Genomic DNA, 19,341 nt, shown 5'->3' with positions numbered 1-19,341 from the left:
GGCACAGTTACCATTTCCAACACATTATCATAATACTGAAGAATCCTAATAACAACCTTTCCCCTGGACTCTGATATTATCTGCCTGTAGCAAATAAAGATTCTGCATAACTGCCAAAATTACACTTATGTTCATGCCCACTGCGCTGCATTTTAATGAACAATTAAATGTAGGCAGAAATTACTTTTCATCTGTTAATGTTTGATTGTGAGAGCGTGCCAGGCCAGCACTTGGGTCTGGTCTCTACAGTCAACATTGGTCATTTCTTAGTTTTACTAAATGAAAGTCAGTGTCCATGTTAGATTTAAAGATGTGAAGTGATGTCTTAGAAAAAATACCATACCTTGTATATGAGAATATATGAATGAAACAAACACAGAAGTGCCTTAAACCGCAGTCCCTTGAACGACCACTTGAGGCTGGAACTTCAGCGAAAATGGACCACATGGACTTTTTCAGCATGCATCAAATAAGCCATGGAGACAGTTTCTCTCGTTGATCACCTATTAACAGAGAAATCGCTAGCAGCCAGACATGGCTAACACTGAGTAGCTCAGTGTGAACGCCAAAATAGCACCAAACCTCTGCAGTAGCATGATAAGAGACCTTACACATAAAACGAAGCACCAACAACGTAGTTAGCGAAACTGGACTTCTAGCCTGCTCTGTTCATATAAACAGGCAGACCAAAAAGGTTGATCACCGAATGCACTGGAGTTCAGTTCAAGGAGGAAAGCTCCGTCGAAGCTACTCGGTATTAGCAATGTCTGACTGCTAGCGATTGCTCAGGATTTCTCTGTTAATAGGTGATCAACGAAAAAAACTGTCGATGGCTTATTTGATGTATATAATAATGCCAAAATAGGCGGTGGGGTCCATTTTCGCCAGAGTTACATTTAAAGGCCTCGAGTTATGCATAATTAAGGCATGGTCACTTTGAATGGTAGGGAGGTTAACGTCACAGGTGGCTAGTTCAGCAACCAGGCTTCATTCAGCTCACCTTTACTCACCCATGCTCCACCTTTTTTTAGCCATTTTTGGAACAGGCAGAGTCAGGCGTTGCCAAGATGGAGAGTCAAAGCCACTCACACGGAGCTTCACAGTGGCTCTTCAGAAACCTGATGTCATGAGACTATGTTCATGTTTTAGTCTGTTTCCAGGAAAAGTCCACAATACTTTATGGTTAGGTTAGGTAAGTTAGGTAGGTTAAACGAACAAGAAACATTGTGTAATGTGTAAATATGTGTGCTTTAGAATTGGTTTTTGTGTTTGTTTTTTTCATCTACTTTGGAAATATTAAGCTACTAGGAGTGTTTTTTTCCCCTTAATGCTAAGCTAGGCTCATCACGGATCTAATTCCCTCATCTCTCTCTTTCAAATGGATATACTGAATATTTTTTGGGGAAAAATGCTTGCTAACTTTTTTTCCCAAGAGTAACACCCTACGCATATGGACTTTACAATAAGCCTACATTTTCAGATACCAGAGTGTTAGAGTCCATATTTTGTTAAGATGTTAGCTAACCATTTTTAATATTTGATATAAGTGTGTTGACCTATGTAACATTTTATTTAGTATCACTATTAGCCATGTTATCATTATTATTCAGTAAGAACTGCACAGCCCACTCTTAAAAAAAACAGAAGTGTGGGTTGTTAACCACACTGACTATATGGGCGATTACAGCCAGTGGAAACAGGTGTTTTCGGTTTGGCTGATTGGACAGAATATGGACATCACAGCAGCTCTCAGAGCAGATTGTTGGCACTTTAATTGACAACTTCTCAAGAAGACTTAATTCCTCTATCTTTATTTTTTACCAACAAACTCTGCTTTCACTCAGTTCACTTACATCACTACTCTTTCATCAGCTCTCAGCTACTCCTCCACCCACAGCTAACTTTGCTAATTAAGCTTTTCCTCACAAAATTGGGCGTGCACCAATTCGTTTTATTTCTTTCCTCCTCACAGTGAGTGTTCTTGGTATAATCTCCAGTTAAAACAAGCACACATACATTTTGTTGCATATATTTTGCCATGTCAAGTAATGCCGTATATTTTAACCACTCACATTCATCACGTGTAAATGTCTTGATTTAGCCCCAAAGTGTGATTAACAAACAATACAGCAAACAATTTGACATGTCCCTGTAGCAAAAGCATAGGTGTATTTAATAACAATAATGATGGTTGCGTTCCAACTAGAGGAGATGCTTATTGTGCATGTTGGCTCCGATCATAGGTGCAAATGGCTGACTCACTCAGCCACCTTATTAGTTTCACCTGTGCTTTTCCCAACATGACGGTATAGTGTCTGCTTTGAACAAGGTCTATGGTATATGTTACGTGAAAGGCAAAAACACGATAAAACAAATTGTTACTTACAGATGAGGGTTCTGAGTTGCAAAGGTCAGGGAATTCAATGCAAAAATAAAAAGCTGAAGAGCAATGAAATATCACATTTAAACACAATTAAAATGTTATCTATGGCTCGAAGAGTAAGGAACTGTTATGATTTAAGATACTGTTTATTAGATATAGTACAACACAATATAAAAGTGTCACAAATAATTGTTGCATCTTCTGACTTTTGGTTTGTCTCTTTGATCCCTATTAAATATGAAGGGGAAAATGGGACAATCTAACTTGAACAGTTAATCGCCATGTGCTTAAATGATTCACGGCTTTTTTACAGATTCCAAATGTGGATATTAAAGTGGTGGTGGAGAAATGCTTTTAAAATAGGACAAACACTAGAGTTACAAACCCCCTTCTCTATTGAATCCAGCACTCCAGTAAAGTGTGAAAGTGTGCCACCACCTGGACATTTTAATACTTTCAAGTATGGCATATACTGCAGAAGGCTACATGCAAGTCTGGAGTCTAAATCTGTTAACACTGTAAAATAAATAAATAAATAACTGAGTTCATCGTATTTTGCAACATGAAATTCAAAAAATAATGCGATTAATTTGCGTACGAAATAAGGTTTCACACAAGCTTCACATAACAAGCTCCATTTATTTTTGAACACTCGCTTGAAAAAACTTTAGTGCAAATCATACAGAGGAACTGTTCAGATATTGATAACAGGATTTTAAATTACTAATAAATATACATGACTCAATTTACACTTTGAAATGCTACAAGCACTTTTCACAGTTAAATAACAGTCTTCTAAACCGCCCTGTACATCCAACATATTGCAGTCTGTCTGAATGAAGGAGATATTATCAGCGAGGGTTGAAAAATTTAAAAAAAAAACCTTTACTCTGTCTCGCAGATACAGGCCACTGTCAAGGTTTAGCTTGCCCAAATTATGATAACTCAATTCAATCAGAATGACATAATTACCCTGTATAGCACTGGATGTTCAAACTAGTAGCTTATAACATATTTAAATCAAACAGATACAATTCATTAATTACACTCACTCTTTAGTGACAACTTGCCACAATCATTTCCGTATACAACCCTGTCATTTACTGTTCACGGTTACAGCAAAAATTACCCCATAACTGAGCCTACATTTCCATTTTGTGATTTATACATGTTAGAATTCATTATACACACACGTCACACAAACTGTAGACAACAGATTATAAGCAATGATACAAAGCCTGTACGCTATAGATGACAACGACCTAAACAGACTGTGTTTCTTTTGTGAATCGGAAAAACACACACACACACAAAAATCATATTTCTGACAAGCATTTTGTGAATTGGGCACAAAATACAGCCCACAAGTAAACTGTACTACTGTAACTATTCAGGAATTCAAAATTAATGCAGTGAGGCCAAGCACTGGAGTTAGCTCTGCCAATAATAGAATTGAAAGTGGCAATCATGCATCCAAGCTGTACAGATTATATAGTACTTCTGTTTGGCATTGCAGTGCCAATACATCAAACTGTTCCCTCAAAGTTGGGAATTTATTTGTGGTGACCTATAAACTCCTAAATCCAATATTAGGCTACATTAGCCCTTTGAGAAAATGTGATTGCACATCTACGCATTGTTTAAAGTAATCTGCAGTTTGCACATCTATGCATTGTTTAAAGTAATCTGCAGTTTGCACATCTATGCATTGTTTAAAGTAATCTGCAGTTCCACGCAAACTTCTGAAGAGATGAATTAATCTATTCGGGTGGGCCACCAAAATAAATTCCATGTGGCAAAGAATAAACATAGTTTAATCTTTCCCAAATGGAATATGGGGCCACATTTAGTAATATAACACATTTGATGGCACTTAAGAGCGTTATTCTGAAAACTTTTAAACAAATACATAGCAACTTGGGCAACCAGATTATATACAATTGATTTGATTTGCAAAAACTGTAGCAGTAAATCTACTCTGAATGTTACATTCACTGAAATAATGAAAAGCTTGATTTTCCTAATTACAGCACAGATATCCTCAAAAAGAATTTTGATAGGTAGCTTGAGGCCAGTGTTACATTATACTATAAAGAGTGTGTTACTCTTCTATGATTCTGTAATCTTGCATTCAGAAGTCATCTTGATGGGTCTTCTCCATATAATTAAAGGTTATTTCCAGATTCAGCATTTAAGACCTATTTGCATCAACATAATCCATCCTAAATTAATGTAGCTGTTTGAAATGTGCATCTCCCCCTTATCAGACGATCTGATACTCATCTAGATACATGGCCTAGGATACGATTCAGGGAACAATACTTTTTTAATATATAATGATTCGATTCAATCTGATAGTTCTCAACATTTGTTTAATGAAGACATTCATTTTCAGTAATAAATTAAAATTAGCTAATTTTACAAAAGTGACACTGCTGCTTACCATCAAATAGATTTTTCTTATTTTACATTATGGTATGGGAAGAAAAAGGAAGACAAATGGTCCTGAGCAATAAAACGCTACAGATGCCGTAATTACCTTAGGCCTTGCCAAATTGAGGCTATGTTGTGGCTGGAAAAATCCCCATCTTTGTCTTGGGTGTTAGCAGTAATGTTACTAGCATACACATAATCCTCATCAACCACGTAGCTTTCTTTATGTCGTCTCACAAGGTGAGTTTTAGGATTCGTTGTGCTGCTATACTTCATACAGTAGCAATTCTACAGACCTTATAAATGACCAGACTTTGTCAACTTTTCCTTCTTGTAGAATCCAAATTTCTTCTAAACATTAGATTTTAGATTTGATGGTGCACTGTAAACTGTCAGCCATGTTGTTCTTCCTCACAAGCAACCATAGGAACGCTACCATCTACTACCTTATACTCTCAATGCAAATCTTGACAGTCTGGTGTTTTACCTTTTATGGAAGCGGACTCCACTCAGCAAAGCAAAGTCAACCGGTTCTTAACTTCATAATCCTTTTCATGGTACATTTTGACCGTGTGTCGATGTAGTTACATCTTTAACGTTAAAATCTGTTTCAGATTTGCATCGGCGAATCTTCACAACCCTAGTAGCTGTAGTACAAGCTCACAGCATGCAGTAAGAATTTAAACAAAAAGGCCACAGATAACAGATAAGGAAAAGTGCAAATGCATGCCAAGAATGATTGCCACCTGCCATCCTCTCTAAATAACAAACCAAGTAGGAAATGAGAGCAGCCTTCCAGCTCCAATTTCCGATCCAATTTGTGACATGTAGCAGTTAGATTAACTTCAAAGTGCAAATCCAAGCTGTTGACAGAAAGTTTAGGAAATGAAGGAGAAATATACAAAATTCCAAGCTACTACAAAAGCATTCAGATTATCAGTTTAATGTGTCCACTCACTGCAGCATCCTTAGTTGTATGTATTATCTGTCCTCGATTTCTGTCATTTACTATACAGTAGGATGCAATCTTGGTTTGTGTGGTTTACAGTGTGATTAGGAGTTGTCTCCCTTTAGTATCACTATGACACAAGTATTCACGAGGAGCTCCACTCAGCAGGGTCCTGAAAAGAACAAAACGAGACAGATTGAGAATGATACAGCTGTGAGGTTGCTTACAATCATCTGAATATACCTGTATTCACACTGCGTTTAAGCGCCTGTCTCTTTAAGACCCCCTGCTGAAAAAGCCCAATCTGCTCTGATTGGTTAGTATTTTCAGGGCTTCCATATCTGCACTATTGTTGTCTCCGCACAGTCATTGCAGCCGGGGAGTGATACAGACCATGAACATGCAGTGCACCCTTAATTGGACATTTATACTGTATAATCTCAAGGGGCTTTATTATATAAGCTACTGGTGTATTAATTACACTGTAGTATCTATATCACCTGAACAAATGAGGGGTTACTGTATATATATATTTTCTAAGTTTGGCAATATTTTTTGTAAACATATCACCTGATCATCATAATTTTGCGAATAAACTTAAATGTAATTTAACTACCTGGCGATCCCTGGTAGGTAGTTTAGTAATCTTCAGGCTGTAGGACCCTTTCAGAGCTGCCAATGACAGCTCCGGTTGTTTCCTCTCGGCTCTGTGTGGGAGGCGGCTCATCCTTCTGTGGTGCATCCTGTTGTGGTTTAACTATAGTGATTTTAATGGGGATCCCTTTAACGCTATGCTGCATTCTGCTATACTGTCGCATAGAGGGGTTGAAAGTGCGAACAATGGGAAGTTCATTCGGAACGGGTGTCTCTTGTTTTGGCTGTGTGCTCTCTTTTATAATTATCTTACTTCTTTTGTTTGAAAAGACAGTTTGCACTGGTAGGATGGCGGGCCTTTTAGCAGGACCAGAAGTCTGGAGTCTTGTTTTATGCGGAGGTGAGGCTTGTTGTTTCTCTTTGACCCCTCTAAGCAGGTGTCCATTATTTTCTTTTGTCACATAGATACATCCTTCTTTCCTTTTCTTTACCTCTTTAGGTTTCTTGGGGCAGACTGCCATATGTTTGGTCCTGCTGCGACGCATTGTGAACTCTCTGCTACAGTGTGGGCAGACAAAGATCTCCTGCTGCTCATCTACCTGTGCATGTGACATTTTATTTGATGAAGGGACTGACTTGTTTCTCTGTGGCATGACCCTTTGAACCAACTTTTTCTTCCTTTTGTTCAGCACCTTGAACTTCACATTTACTGGCGATTCTTGGTTAGCTTTGGACCTGTTTGACTGGCTGGGTCTGTTCGAAGCATTAAGTCCGTTCGTAGAATTAGTGGTAGACAGAACTCCATTTTGGGTTTTTGCAAAATGGCGCAGTGGGATGGGATTCCGCTTGGGCGTGTATCGCCTTTTATCACTGGCATTTGCACAAGCCAGGATATGCTTGTGTAACTCGGGCATGTTATCAAAGCTCTTCCCACACTTGGTGCACCGAATAGCTGTACTAAAGGTTTGTGGGATGTTGTGGGTGGTAAAGTTTGTGGCTGAAGCCACCGAGCCAGCGGGTGATCTGTTATGGTAAGGAAATGGAGGGGGCTTGAAGCTGGGATAATGTTGGTTAATACCAAGACGAACATCAGGCCCTTTGATTTTGTCTCCATCTGAAGCCATGATTTTGATTGTTGTAAACAGTTCGGCAGCAGCCACATTGACTTCACCTTCTTCCTTTTTCACCAGATCCTTGGTTTCCTCTGCAGCATCAGGCATTGGGGGCTCCGTTTTGACTTTTGTTGAGTTGTTGTAGTTCTGAGGTCTTAGTTTTCCCTTTTCTTCTTCTGTGTATGTACACTGCTGAGTGGGATGTAATTCTTCCTGATGCTGCTTCAGATTACAAAGGTAGACAAATTCTTTTGTACATGCACTGCAAACATAAGTCTTGCCAACACCGTGGAGGCTTGATCGATGATCAAGCAAAGCTGAGGGTTTGCTAAAAAGCAGCACGCAGAACTCACATTTGTAAGGCCATTCATCAGCATGGTCACCAACATGATGTCCCAGTTCTTTCATGGAATGGAAAAGCTTATCACACACATTGCAGATGAAATTCTTGGTGAAAGTCTGCAGCTGTGTATCGCTTGGTGTGTTGTGTGAGGATTCGTCCTCTTCAGCTTTCTCAGAAGGAGAGGTTTTAGATGAGATTTTGGGTATGGAAACAGTACTGTCAGCAGCATCCTCTTCTTTTACAGTTGGTGGGTCTGCATTAATAACCGGCTCTGGGTCAGGACTTGATTGACCCAGAGGAGGACAACCAGATATCACTGGGGTGGTGCTGGATAGAGTTACTGATTCTGCGATCGAGGAGGACATAAGAATAGTGGGGTCCACAGTTTGATGGTTGGGCACTGATACAATATGTTGCTGTTCTATGTGATTAACAACCATCTGTGTAGGTGCTGGAGGCTCAGCAGTGTTTTCTTGTAGAGTAACTGTAGCAGGGACTATACTCCCTGGGGCCTCAAGAGCTATTGTGCACTCTATCAATACTGTGTTGCTGGTGATGTTGTAAGAGTTGATGAGGGAATCATTTAAAGTAACAGTGGATGTGAATGGAACTTCTGACATAGGAGCAGATTCAACTAAAGGCGGATTGAGAGCTATTTGATCAGAGAGAAACACATGGCCAGGTAAATTTAGAGTCGGGTCAAGAGATTGGGAGAGTGTGACAGGGTTTGCAGAATTTGTAGTGCCAAATGCAGTAGTTAAATCGCACTCTGAAAAATTCAATGCATTTTCTGTGCAGATTACCAGGGGCTCAGGAGATATATTTGGGGCTAACACCTGGATTGGTTGGCTTGAAGGGTTTGACATATGTGGTGGGGCCAAAACTGTGATTAATGAAGGAGCAGTAGTGAGCACTGTGTGTGAGGCTTGGGAAGCAAACGCTATAGTGCACGGTGAAGCTGGCTGCAAAGCAACAGGGGTAAGGGAGGTAGGTGACGATGTCAGAGAACTGGAGGGAAGTGCAAGTCCATAAACAAGTCCTTCTGCCATAGGCTCCAATGGGGTCATCATATCTGGACCTGTAAGTATGGTGAAGTCTGTGACTAAAGGGGTCTCAGGATTCCCTAAGCTTACATTTTGGTCTCCAATATTCATTAAGGCCGTCCCCACCATGCATGTATTTGATTTTCCTTCTTTCAAAACTGCCTGTGAAAATAAATTTAATGTCAGTTCAGATTCACCTAGGGTCTTTTTTTGCAAACTCAAATCCAGTGCGGCATCAGCTAAAGCTAAATCTTCATTGCTTTTGACTGTATTAGAGAGATCCAGTGGTTGCTGGTTACAGGAATTACCACCGGTAGTGGGGGGCCAGCTCTCTGTCAAGACTGGATTCTGTGTTGGCTCCTCCACAGGTGAAGTTGTGTCATCCTTCAAATTGGCCGTTTGGTGTGCAGGTGAACTATGTTGGGTCTCCATCTGCTCTGTACTTAAAGCATCACAATCTCCAGTATCTGATGTTTCTTCTTTTGATGTTGGGTTTTGCGGTGGAGAGTTCGGTGGGGACCCAGTCCTTCTTTTGAACCTCCCTGATCCAGCAGGCAGGACGGAGAGAGAGACAGGTGAACAAGGCTTCTGGCCATCAGCGATGAGGGCAAGTGTGGGTTTAAGGCCATCCTGCTTCTCCAGGAGCTGCTTCAGCTTTGGAGACAGAAACACAGTTCTCTCCTTCTGCACAACTGTAGACTCTGTATTCTGAGGAAGTAGATTCTCTATTAAAGAAGATACAAGTGAAGATGAGGAAGAAGACACAACCACCTCAGATTCCAGTTCAGTTTTAATTTGCGGTAAAAGAGGTGGTGTTGCAGTTCTTCTCTTGGTCAGTGGTTGACCGAGTATCTCTTTGCCTGGAACTGAATCTGTATTCAAAACCTGGCTGATTTGGGCAGGGTCCAGAATGAGGGCTTCAAGCCCAACTAAAGTCGAAGCTCCAGGATGAACCTCAGCTGCTTCACAACTACTGACTGTACTTGTTGACACTATCTTTCCATCAATATAAAAGCTGAGATTCTCTGAAATATTGCTAGAGACATCCAGCATGTATTGTTCTGCTTGTTCCATTTGATTCTCCAGAACAGCTGCAGGTGCTGTATTGTCACTAAGCTCTGTTTCCTGTGTTCGTGTTTCACTGAATATCCTCTGAAGATTTTCCTCTTGGGGCAGCTGGGTTTTTTCCGCATGCATGACTTCAAGGTGCTGCTCGTGGATCCTGTGCTCATGCCGCCGCTTGTTAGTATGTGTAGGAAATATCTTTTCACAGTACTTGCAAGCATAATGCCCCTCTAATACCCCCGGTTTGTCTGGCTGAGCAGTGTGGTCACCAGCTGACAAAATGGAAGTATTAGAACTAGCGGGTGATGAAGTATGACGCTGCATGACTGGGCCTACCACATTCAGAGACTTCATCTTCTCATGCTGTGACTGCCCCAGATTTAAACTAAAAGACATGTTGCTCTTGTTACTTTTGTAGGTGGGTGCCTCTTTGTTCGCCAAAGCATGAATGTGCATGTGTCGTTCTAGGCCTTGTTTGCCGGAAAAATGTCTCTCGCAGTGCTGGCAGGGAAAAGAGTTCTGGTCTCTCTCTGTATCCTGGTTAGGATGTTTGTGAAGATCTGGGTGCAGTGGCTTAATCATGTCCAGTTCAATGTTAGTTTCCTCTTGATAAATGTCCACCTCCTCTATATCCTCATTGTCTCTACATTCAGGGATGTACAAGTGAGCAGAGTCCTCCATCTTTTATGGAGGTTATATCCAGCTCATTGAAGGAAGTCTGCCACAAGGGACTTCTCACAGTTGTCACACCTGTTGAATAGATTAATAAATTATTATCATTTAGCAGACCCACACATAATTAGTGCTGGCATGATTTTCTGAGAGTTGCGAGTTGCAAAACGATGACATCAAATTCATGCATCTACACTACGGGAAACTCGCAACAAGGAGTAGTCACAGTGGAGAGGAAGAAACGGACCAAAGCGTGGCTTTAAAGATGGCAACATTGCAGCTCATAATGTCTATAAAATTAGATTTTCAAGTAAGGGGGAAAACACCAGCATTATGGTAAAATGATTGTAGAGTATACAGTATAATGTTACTATCTACATAATTCAACTACAAAGACCTTCCAATACAAGTGTATATAGAATAAACGAGTAAGTCAACATTATATTAAAGTTGTATGTAGAACTGTTATCACACCATCAGAATCAGAAATACTTTAATAATCCCCGGGGGGAAATTATTTTTGTTACCAAACTCCAGATATACAAACAACAGACTAAACATATAATTAGGAAAAAAAAAAACATCTTACCATTTTAATGGCCAGTGCAGAGTGGATTTTTTTGCTTAACAGCTGAACACACAGGGTTTTCTTTCTGTTGGAAAAAGAAAGAAAAGAGAGCACACATTACTAAAAACTATAAAACCCATAATATAGTGTGACACTTAAACTACTGACTGAAAAGAAGCACAAAAAGAGTGAACAGAGGTGGTGTTGACTTTCTCTTCTTCACTCATTTGGCTGCTGACTATGCCTTGGGTCCCGTCTTGTTAATTTATGCTAATGCCCCTCAAGCATATCAATCTTAAATCCTCTACTAACACAACATGAGCTAATGGGCCCACATTATGTAACACTGTTATATAATTCAACTTCAGTTCAATTTTATACACATAAATAGTTTTCTCAGGACACTTTTCTTATAGAGTAGACCACACAATGATTTATTTATGATTTACAGAGACCCAAAAATTCCCCCATGAGCAACAACAAGTGGCATTGCAGCAATTTTCCACACAGTGGCTACAAAAACCATCCCAACAGCGGGAATGTTGGGAACCACCAGCTCGATGGTTGGTGGTTATCTGACTTGACCGGTTTGGGGGGATTGAAGGAGACCGAGCGATGCACAGCACCATCGAAATTAACATTAACAACTACAGGGATGTTAATAATATTAATAGAAATATGACTAATAATTATGGAAGTGGGTATACAAGAATAATAGTATGTAGTATTAGTAATTAGTAATAGTAGAAATAATAGCAGTAATAATAATACAACTATACATAAGGATTATGGCAGTGGATATGATAGAATGATATATATATATATATATATACACACACTATTATATTTTGTTTTTTATCTAGTAGTTGCCTACAGTGAGTGCCATCCCAAAACACAGCTTTAATCTGTGCCCAGATTGCCCTGGTGGTGGCTTTACAACACCTGCCTTCCACACACACACACACACAAAATGAAATTAACCTTTTACTTCTGCAACATCTGCAAAAACACGAAGCTAGTGCATTTGGATGTTCGTCTAAAGGGACAAAATGGCAGGCCCATCATGTGTGCCAGATCTATCTTGCTCTTCATGCTGCTCCTCACGACCGAACGAGCTCTCATGGCATCAAAATCTGAATTTATATTTTACTCAATTGTTTCTTCAATTAGTCCGTTTATTTGACGGGTTGCTCGTTTTGCGAAGTTATTATTAGTATTACTTAGCCTGAATTCTTCCATCAACAGTATTGAGGCATTGTAGTGCACGGTAGAAAATGTAAACAAATACCTTGTAGCTCATGTTTACACATCGCATTTTTCAATGATTGTATTGTAGTCCTTTGGTTGAGTTCGTGTTGCACATGTATGAAACTGAAATAGTCACGATATCACCACCATTCAAGGGCCTACATACTGAACTATTTGAGCCAATTCCGTAATATTAAACTAATATGTCAAGCCACCTGCGCCGCAACAAGATTATTTGACACGTATAGCACATAAAATAGCCACAAGACAACAGCACAAACAAATATTTAACGTTGACTTTCGGTTGCGTTCACACGCGCATCTGCTTCACCTGGGTTGATGACGCGCCCCCGTCCTTGCACCATTGCTAACTGATCACACAACACGTCGTCACATACTGTTTTGCTACAGAGCTACAGCTAGCTCGTCCACCGAAAGGTCAACTGGCTTCTCTAAAATAGCCGTACCACTGTCCTCCCGATACAAGAGAGCCGCTTACCACACTAAACCCTATAACCGTCAAGGTCCCGAGACAAGGCTTCACTTACCAAGTGAAATAAATCAGCTGTTATCGCCATTAAAGTCTTGATAATACAGTTAGCTCCAATGCTAGCTCTAGAGGCATGGCTACATTTAGAATAGAATGTTAAACGCGACCGTTAAGACGAATCAACCGTTATCACAAACCTGCACGTTACAGCTTCCGAACCAACAAACAAACTGCCGTAGAACGGTTTAAATACTCCTCTCGAGCCAGGTTGTGTACTGTTGTTTTTTTTTCTTCCTCAATGCACCTACAAGATTCTGACGTTCTGATTGGTCAGCGAATATGGAAGTCAAATTTGAGCCAATCGGGAATAGGTTTGTTAAGGCAACTGGGGGAAAAAACATTGCCACTTTAGACGACTACGATGAGAACACGAGCGCATCATTGCCAGCCTTTAACAAGTTGTTTAATTAAAATGTACACATGTCATGCTGTATAGGTTATGCTAAAATACACCGTTACAGAAGTCACTAAGATATTACATATAGTCATGCTGCCTAAAAATAGTTTTTATGGCATGTTGAACTAATCTACAATTGTGAGGGGAAAAACTAACTCCAAATAGTAAAATTAGGCTATATAAATAAAACGCAGGATACCCATGCGGATAGGCTACATGTTGAAACATTTGGGAGTTTTTTTATTTGGATTATTTACAATTGACTTAAAAACAGACCTACACTTCAATTTTCAAAAAAAACAAAATCAAAAACAAATACGCCTACATTTGAAATATTTGTTTTTAACAGTTAAATGCTTTTAAAAAATACGTGTTAAAAATATAGTCCTATATCATTTTATTTTTGAACAAACTCTATCCATGCAGTGTTTGGAAATGGCCAGTAGAGGGCGCAAGATAACAAAGACTCAACCTAGAAGAAGTTGGTCATATCAGTGCGCCTCTATTGATTGGGGATTCGGTATAGTTGAATATGATACAACTTTGTCATTTACATCAAATATGTATTTCATTGTTGTTTGCATGACATGAGCATTTCAAAATGTGTAAAGTAGACTAATGGCTTTATTGTTATCAATTAGCCTGTGAATATTTTCATTTGTCCCGTTATCCCCAAAGAAATTTAAGTCAAAAGCAACTGGACATAGGCCATCAGGCTTCATCAGCCTCTTGGATGAGAGGTGAAACGTCTTGGTAGACAAACAACCAAGTCCTGTTGCTTTTGACTTAAATTTCTTTGGGGATTGTTATTAATTATAATAATTACAGAAGTAGTAGGCCATTGATTTAAAAAAATATATATAAGACAGCAACATGAACACTATAATTTTAGCTTGTAAAAGACAATACTGTTTATTTTAATCTACAAGAAATGCGTGAACCCTCACTTGATGTCATTTCATCTTGCAGAAATACGTACTGATTGGTATTGTCATTTCTGTTGTGCGAACAGAAGCCCAACTGAGCTGGCAAGTTTAAGGTTTATAGTGTGCAGAATTTGTTCTCGTCCCCTGACCAGCTCTCTGTTATCCCCAAACCATTATCAATTGAATCACAAGGCACTAGTTCATATAAAGCTCACACCCTCTGCTTTTACATGGCATTATTTCAACCTCCAGAATCAACATAAATGAACTTCTTTGAGAGGATCTGTAGGAGTTCACCAGGCCCCACATGTACATTTGTTACATTGTGCAGCACATGGGTGGTGTTCTCATGACACATTCATGTATGTGGGCTGAGTGGTGTTTTGCTATCAAACTACATGCCAGACTCCTGCGAGCCATAACAAAAGATCAAAAAACAACAGGCCTGTCTCTACTCAGGCTGCTTTCCTTCTCTGTATTTTCAATTTAACCTCCCAAACTTTGCTGTGATGTCACAGTGTGGTGTGTTGAGCTTGTATTTAACAGTACAGGGTCCTTACACATAGCTAATTTAGTTTCAAGTTGACTATGATCATGTTTATTTATAGCATGTCATAGCACATTACTCTGGGAATGCCCAAGGCACCAGCATGTCTTTCCCAGTTGATGGCAATTGCAGCTGTGGAATTATGATGAGCAGCTCACAGTTGGATCTCCTGGTCAGACACATAGATGCCAAATCATGGTATAAGCACGTGTTGACCACCTGGAAGCCATGTCACACACATGGCTAAGCAGTCAAAGTATGTCATAAAGTAGCTAGAAGTGAAGGCAGTACATTACAGCTTTATCAGAGAACAAATTGTACTTTGTTAAATCATGTCTTTCACAGTTGATGGCAATTGCATCTGTGGAATTATGATGAGCAGCTCACAATTGGATCTACTGGTCAGACACGTAGACGTCAAATCATAAAATGGATACATAGCCAAAGATAAAGGAAGCAAATCTTTGCAAAGGCTGTGCACCACAGACTCCCTATGCTGAGCCGCGGTACAGTGATAATATGTGTGTAAAGTTGCTACCACATGTAAAGGATATGCATCCTTTTCTATGTGACACAAATAGGCAACTCACTGCCGAACTTAAGGTCAACATGTGACGCCTCACCTGGTTTGACTGTAAATAACATTGGTACTGTATGTTTGAACTTTGAAACCAAATGTTATACAGATTGTGAGGACATTTATAAAGGCAGCCATTTTGGGATAAAGTGAGGTCTGGTATATACGTTTTTTAAATTATTTATTTAATTTGGGTAATGCTAAGATTAAAGCCTGCAATGTACAGAGTGAGTACTCCAGAGCACCTCGTCCCCCCCCCCCCCAAGGATTGTGTATATACTTCCATTATTTAATATGTTTTGATATACATTACACTATACTGTATATGTAAGGGATAATGCCCTAATGAAATGGACATTATCGAGAGTTAATCGATAAGATGAAGCACGTTGGAAACTCGGCCACATGATTCATTCATTCCTGATTATGGACACTTCGAGGTCATTATCCTGTATATAACATAGTCACTCACCAAAGACAAGAATAAGTAACACAGTATGCATATTTTTTGGGCTCTTCAAACAATAACTCACTTTCCCTGATTGCACCTGAGGGTTCTGACCTCCTCGCTGTCCATTAGTTCCTGATAATGGACCCCTCATTGGGCATTATCCCTTACTTAATTAAGATTGCTGAAAAACAAATAGGCATGTATGTATATGTTTATGGATGCTTTTTGTTTAAACACATCTAAAAGTCTAAAGTCATTAATATTCTTGAGAACAACTTTGAAAGGAAACAGGAAACTGATTGATTGTGAGAGAAACTGAAACCAAGTGTGTCCCAGATTACATGCATGCACGGTTGCGTATCCTGTGGCAGTGGGCGCCGGTTCGTGACAATGACTTTGTGCACAATGAAACATTCACCATCCAAATGAACATATAGGACAAGAAAGACAAAGAGGGAAAGAGGGAGAGGTGGTCCACAGCGTGTCTGTGTATCAGGCAGATCAGCGAGCAGAGCTTAGGCATGAAACAATAAGGCTCCCTTATAGAAGATGTGTGCCACACAAGGCAGACAAAGCCTTGCCTGTAATCAGACATGTTATGTCACTGGGACAACATAAAATTTTACAGCTTCATGTCGTGGGACGCCAGATGTACAGGGAAGAAAATGTTAATGTGAACATGTCGGAACACAAATACAAATTGTACAGTGCACACGAACACATGATACTGTACATATATGCATACAACTGTAGCCCACTGTACTGTATATTTATGGACTGACATCAAGCACACGCACACACAAACACACACATACACACACACACACACACACACACACACACACACGGACACACACACACACACACACACACACACACACACACACACACAGGGGCACATGCCCATAATCCCCCAAAGTCCAATAAACACACATGTGCCCTCCAGAATCACTGCCCCTTGTCACTTCTGAGCACACACACACACACACACACACACACACACGCACACATACACACACACACACACACACACACACACATACACACGTGCACACACACACACACACCAACACACATTAAGAGATGCACCCTGACCCCAACAGCACACCACATGTACAGGGATATTATACACACACACTTGCATACCACACACACCCCATTAATCCTTCTCTCGTTTCACTGTCTCCAACTGCCACACAGTCACACATAGTAACAAATTCAGCTATTCCTTGCATCATCCATACTGCATCTGACCACAAACACACTATGCCTGTCATCCAATTTTATTCCCCTCCCGCGGCCCTCCACCTCCAGCCCCACCCTCTCAACCCAGCTGTCTGTGGGACTCAAAGCCCACGGGCCTATGGGCTGACATTTATCTCATGACATCACAAACCTCCTGCACTCCACAGGCTTGACATGTGGCGCTCGTCGCACGCACGCAGACCTACACTCATATCCATACTCATTCACATACTGCAGTGAACTAATGATACGTGGTGAAAACTGCTGCTTGTTTACACAAATGTCTTGTTTAGTATTAAATACTCAATATAGGCTTACCTCTTTTGTGTCTGTAATAATAATCAAAACATTAAATCATTTCTTGTAGATTTAACCAAAGCATCAAAGCGCTGAAAACCACAAATACATCCATACACTTCTGAAACATCATGCCCCAGATTGTGGTTTTATAAAGGCACCAATGAATGCATTTGATGCTCTCAAACTATTTCCTGTACGGCCAGCTGCATGCTGCATGACTAACACTGACATGATAGAAGGGCCCATTTGTAGGAATCCACAGTTGTTTTGTCCCTTAGTTTGTGTGTACTTGGTCTTAAGTCACTCAGTCTGCTGATGCCAGGTCATCAATTTGTGGAAAATGTTTGAATTGTTTGAAATTGCTAGTTTATCATAAGTGACAATTATAATCAATTACCCCTCGAAATGGATGGAGATAATGCATTTTGCAAGAATTAGTGGTTAGCACTGTCGCCTTACAGCGAGAAGGTTCCAGGTTCGCATCCCGGCCTGGGCCTTTCTGTGTGGAGTTTGCATGTTCTCCCCGTGTCTGTGTGGGTTTTCTCCAGGTTTTCTCCGGTTTCCTCCCACAATCCAAAGACATGCTGTGTTAAGTTAATTGATGACTCCAAAATTGCCCATAGGTGTGAATGGTTGTCTGTCTCTGTTCGTCTCCATGTGCCCTGTGATAGACTGGCGTCCTGTCCAGGGTGTACCCCGCCTCACGCCCGATGTCAGCTGGGATCGGCTCCAGCACCCCCCGCGACCCCCCGGGATAAGCGGTTGAAGATGAATGAATAAACTTGAAAACCAATCCTGGATATTTAATGTAGAGATGAATTAATTTTTTTATATACAAATTGTTGTGTTTATTTCTGTCTGGATGGGGTGAGGTGCAGTATTTATATTTTCTATGTCTGTATCTGTATTAAGAATGTTTCAGGTACAGTACGACTTGAAGCCTATACGTGTACAGTATACACATTTTATAGTATGTCCTTTCTTTGCTGGTTCCTTACGCTAAAAAAGTAACCCTAAAAATAAAAAGCGACTATGCAAACATCCAATGTGATAAACAGGAAAGATGTAAGATTATATTGGCTTAATAGCTTGTAGGACAGTCAGCCTCACCTGCCAAAAACAAATGTAAGAGAATTAGTCAGATGCCTGGTGTTTATTTTAAGTCCTGCATTTAGGAAAACCTCATTCCTCTTTTGTTATACAATCTGTGCTTTCTTTACACTGTTAGGATTATAATTTGCTGAGTGGGCACCAACAGTTTTCCTGCAAATAAAAAGGATGACCAGTTGAGACCACAGGTTTCTTCTGTGTGGAATATATCACAAACAGGCTGTTCCAGTCTGCTATACGTAAGTGACCTGGTATTTCTGGTTGCCACTGTACAGAGAAAAGTACAAGTAAACACACATTCTTAAATACACCGCTGTGGTTTTATTTAGAGGGAAAGATATTTCCTCATTCATTCGTCTGCTAGAGCTGAGCAGTTTCTTCCTTCCTCTGAGACACTTTTTCAGTCATCTCTGGACAAGAACAGGAAACTTGTGTCTAAATTCTGATGGACCCATTACTCTTTATTTCAGGTATATAGTACAAAACATGTATAACCCAGACAAGCACAAGGTGGCCCGCACAAACATATGAATACGCAGAGCCTCCACACAGTCAGCTCATATGCATGCCTGCAAACCACATAAGCTTTGAGTTTGATAATTAAATATGAGACATAGACCTGAGTGTGTATGTCATGAATCTGAGTGAGACTCTCTCAGTGAATCACACACTTTTATGGTGTGTCCTATAGCTGCCTCTGCTGTTTTGCTGGAACATGGCTGTTATGATAGGTTTAACATGTGTTCATCTGCACAGAGGGCACATAGTTAGTGATTTAGATTGCTATTAGAGTATTTCAAAGTGCCTATGTGTGTGTAAATGCACATG

General features: G+C 40.1%; 1 protein-coding gene across 2 annotated transcripts; it reads right to left on the bottom strand.

The window, feature by feature from the left end:
- Positions 1-3,008: 3,008 nt before the first annotated feature.
- Positions 3,009-13,188, bottom strand: prdm2a (PR domain containing 2, with ZNF domain a). 2 transcript variants are annotated; one of them, XR_014593344.1, is made up of 5 exons: positions 13,098-13,188; positions 11,184-11,247; positions 6,382-10,672; positions 5,775-5,937; positions 3,009-5,679 (listed from the first exon to the last, which is right to left on the bottom strand). XR_014593344.1 is itself a non-coding variant. In XM_083920075.1 (4 exons), the coding sequence occupies exon 3, from the start codon at positions 10,601-10,603 to the stop codon at positions 6,404-6,406; it is 4,200 nt and encodes a 1,399-aa protein (XP_083776201.1). In that variant the 5' UTR covers positions 10,604-10,672; positions 11,184-11,247; positions 13,098-13,188; the 3' UTR covers positions 3,009-5,937; positions 6,382-6,403. The 2 variants fall into 2 exon arrangements, 1 of the variants encoding a protein (XP_083776201.1); XM_083920075.1 differs by having other exon boundaries at positions 3,009-5,937.
- Positions 13,189-19,341: the final 6,153 nt, after the last annotated feature.

The sequence above is a fragment of the Echiichthys vipera genome (genome assembly GCF_963691815.1).
Source record: "Echiichthys vipera genome assembly, chromosome: 9".
NCBI lineage: Eukaryota > Metazoa > Chordata > Actinopteri > Perciformes > Trachinidae > Echiichthys > Echiichthys vipera.
This window is presented reverse-complemented; position numbering and strand designations above follow the sequence as displayed.

Coding starts and splice junctions, on each gene's coding strand:
- prdm2a (XM_083920075.1), bottom strand. CDS start 10,603: ATGGAGGACTCTGCTCACTTGTACATCCCTGAATGTAGAGACAATGAG.